The 11,612-nt window shown below is 33.9% G+C and overlaps 1 protein-coding gene, 1 non-coding gene and 1 pseudogene across 2 annotated transcripts; 2 read left to right on the forward strand and 1 right to left on the reverse strand.

Annotated features, from left to right (window-relative positions):
* The first annotated feature begins 846 nt into the window (after positions 1 to 846).
* Positions 847 to 4,879, forward strand: LOC111795259 (annotated as a pseudogene).
* A 2,459-nt stretch (positions 4,880 to 7,338) lies between these two features.
* Positions 7,339 to 7,412, reverse strand: TRNAN-GUU. The gene has a single exon. It is a non-coding gene; the product is annotated as a tRNA-Asn (tRNA).
* A 1,210-nt stretch (positions 7,413 to 8,622) lies between these two features.
* Positions 8,623 to 11,095, forward strand: LOC111795249 (UPF0496 protein At4g34320-like). Its single transcript, XM_023677554.1, has 2 exons — positions 8,623 to 9,253; positions 10,478 to 11,095. Exons 1-2 carry the CDS (start codon positions 8,666 to 8,668, stop codon positions 11,024 to 11,026), a joined length of 1,137 nt encoding a protein of 378 aa, XP_023533322.1. The 5' UTR covers positions 8,623 to 8,665; the 3' UTR covers positions 11,027 to 11,095.
* Positions 11,096 to 11,612: the final 517 nt, after the last annotated feature.

An 11,612-nucleotide genomic window follows, 5' to 3' on the forward strand; every position in this document is an offset into this window, starting at 1 on the left:
ACAACAATAACAACAGATGTTGTCAAAATTTGAGACTAGGAAAAACTCGCTGACAAGTAACAGTGAAATTGTGACGTGCAAAATAAGATATACTTGTATATCTGTGTCATGCTAGTCACACAAGCTTCAATACTTTACGTTTGATCGAAGAATTGTGTGTGTAACAAGTTTAGGAAATAAGAAAGAACTTACCCTTCGTAGGTTAAAGAAAGATACTTATATCGGAAATAATCTTGAGTTTTTCTATTTTTCTCGAATTAGGTTAACCGAGAACCAAACCAGACCACATAGAGACATCATAACCAGGAACTTGCAATGCATATGCCCACTTAGGAGGTCGAGGCTAAAGAATTGATCATTAACCAGTTCCTCTCTTCTCTCTTTACTTTTAGGGTTAGGCTATCTGTGTGTTTATCGAGTGTATTCTAGGCATAATTCTTCCCGTAGTTATTATTCTTATATTTCAAGACTAAAATTATCTATACACAATAATGGGTCTAGCTCTCCCCGTTCCCTCCATCATTCTCCATTTAAACGAGCATTCTCACCTCATTCGAGCTGAATCTCTAAAGAGCCAGAGTCTCGAACCTACGAATTAAATAGACATCTCTACATAAAACATAAGAAGAGTTGAAGATTTTCTAAAATTGGAAGCTCGTTAGGTAAAATTTTGACAGAAATAGTCGAGCCAGAGTCTCGACTCTACGAGTTAAATAGACGTCCCGGGAGAGTTAAAAGGATTTTGTAAAATAGAGGGGTGGTTTGGCAAATTCTTCAAAGTATTGGGCGTTTTTGTGATTATACTTTGAATTGGGGCAATACTTCAAATACTCACTTCTTCCGCAGACTACTCTTGTCTTCACAGAACGACTGCAAAAGAGATCTCTGATCCCTCTTCGGACTGTGCCACTTCCTAAAACCCTAGCGCAATGTCGAAATCCCTCGTCGTCTTGACGCTAATCTCTGTTCTTCCATTTCTTTGCTATGCCTTCTCCCCCGAGAATCCCACAGATCGCAAAATCCTCGTCATACTCGACGATTTTGCCATCAAATCTACCCATTCTTTGTTCTTCAACTCCCTCCAGTCCCGTGGTTTTGACCTTGATTTCAAGCTCGCTGATGACCCCAAGATCTCCTTGCAGAGACATGGACGCTATTTCTATGACGCATTGATCTTGTTTGCACCAACAATTGACCGTAAGCCTTCGTTCATTTCCATCTCTGATGGTTTCGTGTTGGAATTCTTGTATTTTTACTTGGAAATTCGAGACATAGTGTCAATTAGGGTTTCAGTTGTTTGGAATTTATTAATTTTGAGGTTTTATCTGTTGACGTAGCCGGAATTACTCGTAATGAATTGCATAGATGTTGTGATAATTGTTTACGTTTTAATTTCTCGGGTTTTGTAGGGTTTGGGGGATCCGTTGATCTTGCTGGTATTCTGGATTTTGTCGATTCGGGGCATGATCTTATTCTCGCTGCTGATTCTAATGCATCGGATTTGATCCGAGAAATTGCCACTGAATGTGGTGTTGATTTCGATGAGGTAGGTGGATATCTAGGAAATATTACCTTTTTATCCATAGCAGTATGATATTTGTTCTTTATAGCGCAAGAAGATTCTATGGAACCTTTTTTAAAAAGTTATAATATTTATAATTTCCATGAGCAAATGGGATTATGTTTTATTGTTCGTATCAAAACTCCGTTTCTTTTCTGTACACTTATATGAAAAGTACTATTTCAAAGGATTCAGCTGCTGTAGTCATTGACCACACCAGCTATGCAGTATCAGAGACAGAGGGAGATCACACATTGATTGCCAGTGATGATTTGATCCAGTCTGATGTAATTGTGGGAAGCAAGAAGATTGAGGCAAGTTAGATTCTTCAGTAATTTAAGAAAGATGATCATGTAGGAAGATAGTAGTTTTCATCCTTTAGAATCAACTTTTCGTTGGGGTTTTATTAATTATCGAAAGTTCTTTAAAGTTTTCCTCGGCTTGGAGAAAACATTCATTGATAGTTCACATAATTAGTGTCTTAATGTATGGCTGCTCATAATTCTGAGAGTGTTGGTCATTCATCAGTGCATTTCTGTTTTACTTTGGTCTTGATTTCTCCCATTTGGCACTAACTCTATTTTGTGTTTGTAACAGTCATTGTTAATATAAGGCTTACTTCTAATTACTATCTGAATGAATGTTCCACACAGGCTCCTGTTCTTTTCCAGGGGATTGGCCATACTTTAAATCCTGTTAATAACTTGGTAAGATACTTGGATAGTCTACTTTACAACTTCTTCATAGAATGTGGTTCTATTAATGCTTAATAACTCTGTATTGGCATGACCATTTTTATGTATTAACCTCTCTTCTTTTATTCTCCAGGTGCTAAAAGCTCTCTCAGCATCTCCCTCAGCATATTCTGCGAAGCCAAAGTCCAAGCTATTGAGCCCTCCACAACTAAAAGGATCTGCTATCTCGCTGGTTTCAGTCATACAGGTCTATTATTGATCAAGTTCCTGCTTTTCTTTCTATGCATCTCTTTTAATGGTTTTTTTCTATGTTGCTGGAGCATAAAGTTTGATAAACAAAAAGATGGGAGTATTGAATAGGCACAATAAAGTTTATTGTGTACCGGTTCACTTAGCTTTTATCTTGCTTCCTAAAGGACTTCTTGACTTACGTACTTGGGATTATTTCTTTAAACTGATGTTGTTCAAGTACGAAATTGAACTCTATTGGCTTTGTGTTCTAAGTTTTTCTCTGGTCTACTAAAGCTGTAAGGTCTCTCATTCTTATCCATCTGGCAGGGAGCAACCTTTTAAATTTCTTCAGATGTACAACTACTGTATTGTTGCAATCTTTGGTTTTGTACATATGTTTTTGTCAATTAAAAAAAAACATATTTAGTGGATGTGTCTTCTAAAAATAAGGCCAACTAGATTTTAGAATGATTATTTGCCTCTAGATGAAGAGTTTTCGTATTCTCCATTTCTTTGAGTGGGTGAATTCTTTTGGCTTTTGATTTGGGACGGTTTCTTACCAGCCATCCTTTGTACTTCTGTCTTTCATAGACCTACAATATAATTTTTCTTATCACCAATGAAAGAGGGAGAGAGAAAGAGAATCAACAGTTCTTTCCTTATCCTCAAAAAAAAAAAAAAAAAAAAAAAAAAAAAAAAAAAAAAAAAAAAAAAAAAAAAAAAAAAAAAAAAAAAANATTATGAAGCTGCATCAATTATTAATGAACATTGATGAGAATTTAGATCACATAGCAATTATTGGTATCTAGTATGCTTATGAACTGTTGAAGATACTTGTTGAAGAGAGTATGTTGTGATACAGGTATGATAAGTCAGGCAACGAGCAGTTTTCAATTGAACTAAGCAAATGGGTTTTCCACGAGAGAGGTCATCTTAAGGTGAGGCAGTACTTTAACATTTTTGCATTTTCTACTGGGTATGAATTTGTTATAGAATCAGATTGTAGATGCTAATTCTATCCTCTGCGCCACAAATCGACGTTTGTTTTTTTTAGGCTGTGAATGTTAGGCATCACAAAGTTGGGGAAACTGATGAACCAGCAATTTACAGGATTAATGATGATTTGGTAATTCTAATTTCAGAAAGGCTAAATACAGAACGAAATGGAAATACTTGAGTTCTTCTGACCTTTGAATTTCGTTTAAAGGAATATTCCGTTGAGATTTTCGAGTGGTCTGGTAAGGCATGGGAGCCGTATGTCTCTGACGACGTTCAGGTGCAGTTTTACATGATGAGCCCCTATGTTTTGAAAACTTTATCAACCGACAACATGGTAAAAAAAAAATTTCCTATAATTATTTTTTGTTTGATTTTACGTATGGATTTTATTGAACCTTAATATTTATAGCTACTTTCTCTCTTTCTCTTGTAGGGTCTTTACTACACTACCTTTAAAGTTCCGGATGTATATGGAGTATTCCAGTTCAAGGTCGAGTATCAAAAACTTGGATACACTGCCTTATCTCTATCGAAGCAGGTAATGTTCGAGTTTCATCTTGATGCATTCTAATTATGGAGGGAATAAGCAAGTTGATGGATCCCATTATTATAGCGAGAAGTAGTTCTGGAAATTATGGCAATTGCTCTTTGTTTAAGATGGAACTCCATCCACATCGGTATGAGAGGGGAACGAAACATTCTTGATAAAGGGTGTGGAAACCTCTTCCTATAGCAGACACGTTTTAAAACCTTGAGGAGAAATTTCAAAGAGGACAAAATATCTGCTAGTGGTGGGCTTGGGCTTGGGTTGTTACATTAAACGTAGGCTTGAATGCAGTGTACACCATTAGCACCTTTTTAGTGTCGGGCAACCTCACTCGAGTGTGCCTGCCTGCACCTGCACATGGGTGAAGTCTTTCATGTTGTATATGCATATTGCTTATGGCCTGTGCTTCTTGAACACACTCATAATATTGCAGATTCCAGTGAGACCCTTTAGGCACAATGAATATGAAAGATTCATTCCTACCGCTTATCCATACTATGGAGCAGCCTTTTCAATGGTATGCCTGCCTCTTTCAATACCCATTTTTGTATATATGTGCAGTTTCATGTTTCAAAATGATAATAAGAATTGAATTGTGGTGCAGATGGCTGGCTTCATTATGTTCACTGCTGTTCATCTATACAACAAGTAACCAAAATCTCACTGTAAGGTGCAGAGCTTCTTAGTTATTCTAATTTTGATTTTTTTTTCGTAATTTTAAATTTTATTTGAGCTCTCTCTCTTGAATATTGCATGCTGATACTACAATTATGGATAGTTTAGTGTTAGTAATTAATTTAGAGAGATATGACAATTTTGTTGAGATTAATCAAATTATTCTCGGAATTTTTATTTTCTTTTATATTTAGTTTTTTTTCTTCTCAAATAAGAAAAAAGATTTTAAATTTTGGATTTTTACAAATATGGCATTAAATATGATTTTTGCTATTCTGGGTTATTTATTATTTTTTAATTCAGGTTTAATTTTGATGATGATGCTAATTTAATACATTAATATTATATTATTTATGTAAATGCCTCAAACCATCATGTTTATTATTTAAAGATTGTTCAATTTCTAAAATGTGCATAATTTAATCTTTTATGTCATATCAATATTTATTTTATTCTAAATTTTAATTTTGATTCACAAATAAAACTCTTTTTTTTTTTTTTTTTTTTTTTTTTTTTTTTTTTTTTTTTTTTTTTTTTTTTTTTTTTTTTTTTTTTTTTTTTTTTTTTTTTTTTTTTNAAAAAGTCAAATTAGAATATATTTTTATAATTTTAGAAGTATTTATAAGATTTTATCAAAATGACTTTTAAAATCATAGAAATTTAATTTATAATTTAATTTAAAAAAAAAAAAAAAAAAAACTTCAAATGAATGTATTCACATGGGAAATGATTTAATTTCTCAGTCTTTTTGCATAACCAATAGACGAGTGCCACGTAATTATTGTCTTTTAATTTTAAATGAAATTGACATTTCGGGCTGGGAAAAGTCGGGTGTGTCGGGGCACGCGGCGGCCCGCCCCGCAAATCCTCACGTCCACATCCTCTTGCTTTTCTTTCAAGTCCCGTTTTTCTAACATTATTGACTTTTGAAAATTTTAATAAAAACATTTTGTCTTATTACTTTATTCTTTCTATTTTTAATTTTTAATTTTTTTTTTCTAAACTTTGTTTAAAACACAAATTTACATTATTGATATATAACGAATATTTATTTGAAAATGTTATTCAAATATAGAATACATTCTACCATATATTTAATTTAATATACATATATATATTTATATTAATTATTATAATTATTTGATTAAAACATTTTAGATTTTGAAATTATTTATCTTTATATTTAACAAATTTGACTTTACTATATATATATAAAAGAAAAATTATATAATTCAATAAGCTAATTCTATGGAGAGAAATAAATAAATAAATAAATAAATAAAGAGAAAGAAAATGAAAAAGAAAACTTTGAGTGACGTAAGCAATAGAAAGAAAGCAACTTACAAGAATCATCTTTGTTGCCATTTGGGGAAATCATTTATGGCCAAACTTTCCCTAATCATTATTTTCCACCACTATTCTATTGCCACGTGTCCACCTCTCTTGCTTGTCTTACCAGTCTTATATTTCTTTATCAATTAATTATGTTTACATTATGTCCCTAATAACACTATTACTCACATCAATTTTTACCATTTTTTTAAATAAAATAAATTAGTAAATTAGTTTCATAATTTCCATAAAATAAATCGTTTAATGTTTTGAATCTCTTCCTGTTTAAACACAACGAAGTAAGAAACGTTAAGTTATTTGAAAGATGCACGTTACACTCTCATTAAATAATTACTGCTGCTTAATTAAAACATCATCATTACATCATTTTGTTTAAGAAAAGAAACTTTCGATCTATTATATTGTTGGCTTCCTTTAAGAAAAGGAATTATTTAAAATACATCAAGTTGTTTAAGCGAGAGAAAAAAAAAACGATCAGTTTTTTGAAACATACACGTTAGAAACTCGTTAAATAATTACTCCATTTCTCGTTTCGTCTTTTATTTTTATTTTTATTGCTTGTTTAACTAGAAGACCATCATCACGCCACGTCGTTTCAAAAAACGGGAAACGAGCGGATATATCATTAGTCTATTAAATTATTGGTTCCTTTAAAAATTATTATATAATCCTTACATAATATATTGCATTTTCATATAATACGGCACTTTATTTATTTATTTTCATATTTTTTATGATTAGAATATGGTGAAAGAAATAATAATATTCAGTTTTTTTTCATAAGCATGTGATAAAGGTTTTATAAATTTTTTTTCAAATATTTATGTCATTTTCAAGATAATTATTAAATTATATCAAATCATTATCTTAATCAAAATTTACATGCCTTGATTTATTATTATTATTATTATTATTATTATTATTTAATATCTCTAAAATTATATGACTTGCAGATTCTTCTTTATAAAGTGTATTGGAGTTTCTCACTCAATAATTTTCTTAATTACCTAATTAATTCTAATTTTTTTTTTTCAAATTATTTTAAGCAATCAATGATTAATAAATAACATGAAAAATACGTTCAATTCACGAATTTCATACCATTTTTCCAATTATTAATTTTGTAGCTTTTCCCTTACACAAATACCCATAAAATTCATCCCAATTTTATTAATTATTATAAATTATAAAAAGAATAATTTTACGATTTAATAATAATTTCAGATATTTTTCAGGCGTAATAAGAAAAAAACAATAAAAATGAAAAAAAAAAAACCCGCTAGAAGGAGGGCTTGAACCTCCGACCTTGTGGTTAACAGCCACACGCTCTAACCAACTGAGCTATTCCAGCTTTTGTTTATAGCTATTGAGATATATTTTAATGAATAAATAATAATATAATTTTAATAATTATATAATTCTAAAGATTGAAGTGAGAAATTGAAATGTTTATTATTATTATTATTATTTTTCTCGTAATTAGAAAATTGAATAATGTTAACGCGTGAAAAATACAATTTTGTTTTCCTCTCACGACCGTGAAAACACTATTACTATCAAATAAGAGCTTATCGATCTTTGTTTTACATTTCTTCTTATGACCAAGATGTCGATACCGTAGCAACTCCCATTAACACCTTTTCTCGCCATTTGGATTAAGATCGTCTACATTTTAGCTTACCATAATCAAACTAGCACGGGATCTAAAAATAATACTCTGCGTTTCATAGTTACCATATCCAAGAGTTCTCAACGAACGAACTGTCTAACAAATCAAGCTTTAATAAAACTTGACATCGTGATACCACTTCTTATACATTTACATAATATACAACCTAAATTATGACAATGACCGATGTTAACAGACCCAGAGAAGAAATGAACATAAACACTTACGTGAGCCTAAAATTATTTCTACTATGTTCAAAATACGAGATTAAACGATAGTGTTCTTATTTATTATTTAATCGAAAGAAAATAAATTCAAGTTTTGTCACGTTTATTTGTAATTATAAATCACTTTCATAGTCGGTGAAATGTAATATCACTGTCATATTCATGTTCTTATATTTTTAAATTAATTTTAAATACCACTCTAACTTTAAGTAAAATGGTTCGTATTTTATTCACGTAATAATACTCTAACAGACATAAATTGGGTCGGGATGGGTCGAGACATGTTTTAGACTGACTCTTTTTTCACGTCCCATTAAATAATGAACCGAACTCCAATCATATAATTAAGAGTTCGTGTTCAACTTCTACTTAAGGCTGTTTCCACACCCTGTCTCGTTCTGCTCGCAACCAATGTGGGACATCGCAGGAGAACTCGTGAATGAACTAAATTTAAAGTAAGTTCATTAAGACGGGGTTTTGAGTAATTTATTTATTTATTTTTCCCTAAAATGCTTAGTTATTATGACGTAAGAGAGAGAAGAGGAGAGAGATTGCTTCCCCCTCCCAGTCCGCAGCCGTAGGATTCTGTTCCATTTTTCATTATGCGTGCAAGCCATTCTTTCTTCTTCGCTTCTTTTAACGGTTTATAAATCCTTTCTCAATTCATTGCTTCTCAATTCCCCTATTTTCTTCCCAATCTTTCCTCCAATGGGAAACAGCCACGCCACCAAACGGAGCACCACCGCCGTCGAAGAACAACCCGCCGCCATCAATCTCGCCGCCAAGGACCTCACCACCTACGAAGCCGCCTGTGTGGCCGACGCCGATGTCCGATCCTTCGATAAAGCCCTCCAAGCCCGAGCCAACCAAGTCCTGACCACATTAGCCGACGACGGCGGCGGCGGCGGTGTCCAAGTCCGAGCCCTGTCTTTCGATTCCCTGAAACAAGTCACGGAATGCCTCCTCGAAATGAACCAGGAGGTGGTTCGAGTCATTCTGCAATGCAAAAAGGATATTTGGAAGAGCCAGGAGGTGTTCGAGCTGGTTGAAGATTACTTTGAAAATAGCCTCCAGACGCTTGATTTCTGTACTGCTCTGGAAAATTGCTTGAAACGAGCTCGGGACAGCCAGTTGCTGATTTTAATGGCGCTCCGGCAGTTCGAGGAGGAGGAAACTCATGTGGGTCGGAATCGTTTTGTCAAAACTTTGCAGGAATTGAGGAATTTTAAGGCCTCTGCTGATCCATTCACTCAGGAGTTCTTCAACATCTTTCACTCTGTTTATAAACAGCAAATGGTAATCTCTCAATTTCCGCTTTAAAAATCGTTTCTCTTAGGAACCACGACGTCGATGTGGGACTACTCCTTTCATTAATGTTCAATAATCTTCTCCTCTCGAACAAAGTAGAATAGAGCTTCCACCGAGGCCTATAGAGCCCTTGAGTAGCCTATCCTTAATCGAGGCTCGACTCCTTTTTCTAGAGCTTTTGAACAAAGTACACCATCTGTTCGACACTTGAGGATTCTATTGATATGTCGAAGTTAAGGGTATGACTCTGATATCATGTTAGGAAACACGACCTTTCACAATGGTACACTATTTAGCTTTCCTTGAAGCCTATGGAGTCCTTGAACAACGTCCCCTTGATTGAGGCTCGACTTCTTTCTCTGGAGCTCTCGATCAAAATAGACAATTTGTTTGACACTTGAGGATTGTATTGACACGGCTAAGTTAAGAGCATGACTTTGATATCATGTTAGGAACCACGACCCTCCATAAATGATACACCATAGAGGTTCCCTTGAGACTTATGGAGCCCTTGAATGACCTCTCCTTAATCGAGACTCGATTCTTTTCTCTGGAGCCATCGACCAAAGTACACTATTTGTTCGACACTTGAGGATTCTATTGACATGTTTAAGTTAAGGGCATGACTCTGATATTATGTTAGGAACCACGACCCTCTATAATGGTACACCATAGAGCTTCCCTTGAGGCCTATAGAGCCCTTGGATAGCCTCTCCATAATCGAGGCTCGACTCCTTTCTCTGGAGCTCTCGAACAAAGTACACCATTTGTTCGACACTTGAGGATTGTATTGACATGGTTAAGTTAAGAGCATGACTTTGATACCATGTTAGGAAGCACGACCCTCACAATAGTGTTTCCCTTGAGGCCTATGGAGCCCTTGAATAGCCTCCTCTTAATCGAGGCTCAACTCCTTTTTCTGGAGCGCTCGAACAAAGTACATCATTTGTTCGACACTTGAGTCACTTTTGACTGTACCTTCGAGACTCACAACTTTTTTGTTCGACCATCAAAGATTCTATTGACATGACTAAGTTAAGGACATGACTCTGATACCATGTTAGGAATCACGACTCCGTACAATGTTATGATATTGTAACTTTGAGCATAAACTCTCGTAGCTTTGCTTTTATTTTTCCCAAAAGACCTCGTATCAATGAAGATAGTGATCGTTACTTACTCATTTCAATAATTTTCAACATTTTCCTCCAGGTAATGCTCGAGAAGCTTCAACAGAAGAAAAACAAGCTCGACAAGAAGCTGAAGTCCATCAACACATGGAGGAAGCTCTCGAGCATGATATTTGCGGCCACATTCGCCGCCGTGTTAATCTGCTCGGTAGTAGCAACGGTGATCGCAGCACCGCCAGTCACGGCAGCGCTATCAGCAGCTTCCTCCATTCCACTAGGCTCCATGGGAAAGTGGATTGATTCCTTATGGAGGAGCTATGAGAATGCATTGAAAGGGCAAAAGGAAGTGATAAGCTCAATGCAGGTCGGGACGTATATCGCGATCAAAGACATGGACAACATTCGGGTTCTGGTCGGGAAGGTCGAGACGGAGATGGAGGGAATGTTGGAGAAGGCGGAGTTCGCCATCGAAGAGGAAGCTGTGAAGGTTGGAGTGGAGGAGATGAAGAAGAAACTAGATGTGTTCATGAAGAGCGTTGAGGATTTGGGAGTTCAAGCTGATTTGTGTAGCAAAGACATTACAAGAGCAAGGACAGTGGTTTTGCAGAGGATAATAAAACATCCTAATTAACATCTTAATTTCGATTAGTACTATGTAATTAATTACATTCTTTCATTTATTTTTTTATTTTATAGATATTTTGTTTTATTTCCTTTAATTAAATTTAAAAGTATATATATAAATAAATAAAAAAAACATTTACCCTTCTTAATTTTAAACTAGAACATCTGTCTGTCATGTGACTTAATTATAGATTCATAATCATTCCCTAAATTAGCGAACGTGGGATTTCTCGCTATGACTCGAGCTTTCTGAAAGAAAATCCTCGAAATTGTAGAGGCAATTTAGAGAAAGATTAAAATGCATTATGGCTCAACCGAGAAGTTTTATTTAAAGTGATTTTGGTAGAATTTTGAAAAATAATATATTTTATCTAAATCATATTTAAATGACGTAAGATATTTAAATTTAGATTTAATTATCGTATTTAAATGTCATATTTGTAGGAAATTTTAATTGTCATAAAACAGACCATTCTTTATTATTTTAATCTAAGCTCATATGAATTTGCTCGCTTTTACAAAATATTTTATTTACTCCCAATTAACGTAAAAAAATATCCATTTTTTCAATTAATGAATCGTTATTCTCAGAT

This window comes from Cucurbita pepo, chromosome LG05 (assembly GCF_002806865.2).
Source record: "Cucurbita pepo subsp. pepo cultivar mu-cu-16 chromosome LG05, ASM280686v2, whole genome shotgun sequence".
In the NCBI taxonomy this organism is placed as follows: domain Eukaryota; kingdom Viridiplantae; phylum Streptophyta; class Magnoliopsida; order Cucurbitales; family Cucurbitaceae; genus Cucurbita; species Cucurbita pepo.

Coding starts and splice junctions, on each gene's coding strand:
- LOC111795249 (XM_023677554.1), top strand. CDS start 8,666: ATGGGAAACAGCCACGCCACCAAACGGAGCACCACCGCCGTCGAAGAA. Junction 9,254..10,477: donor CTGTTTATAAACAGCAAATG/GTAATCTCTCAA, acceptor ATTTTCCTCCAG/GTAATGCTCGAGAAGCTTCA.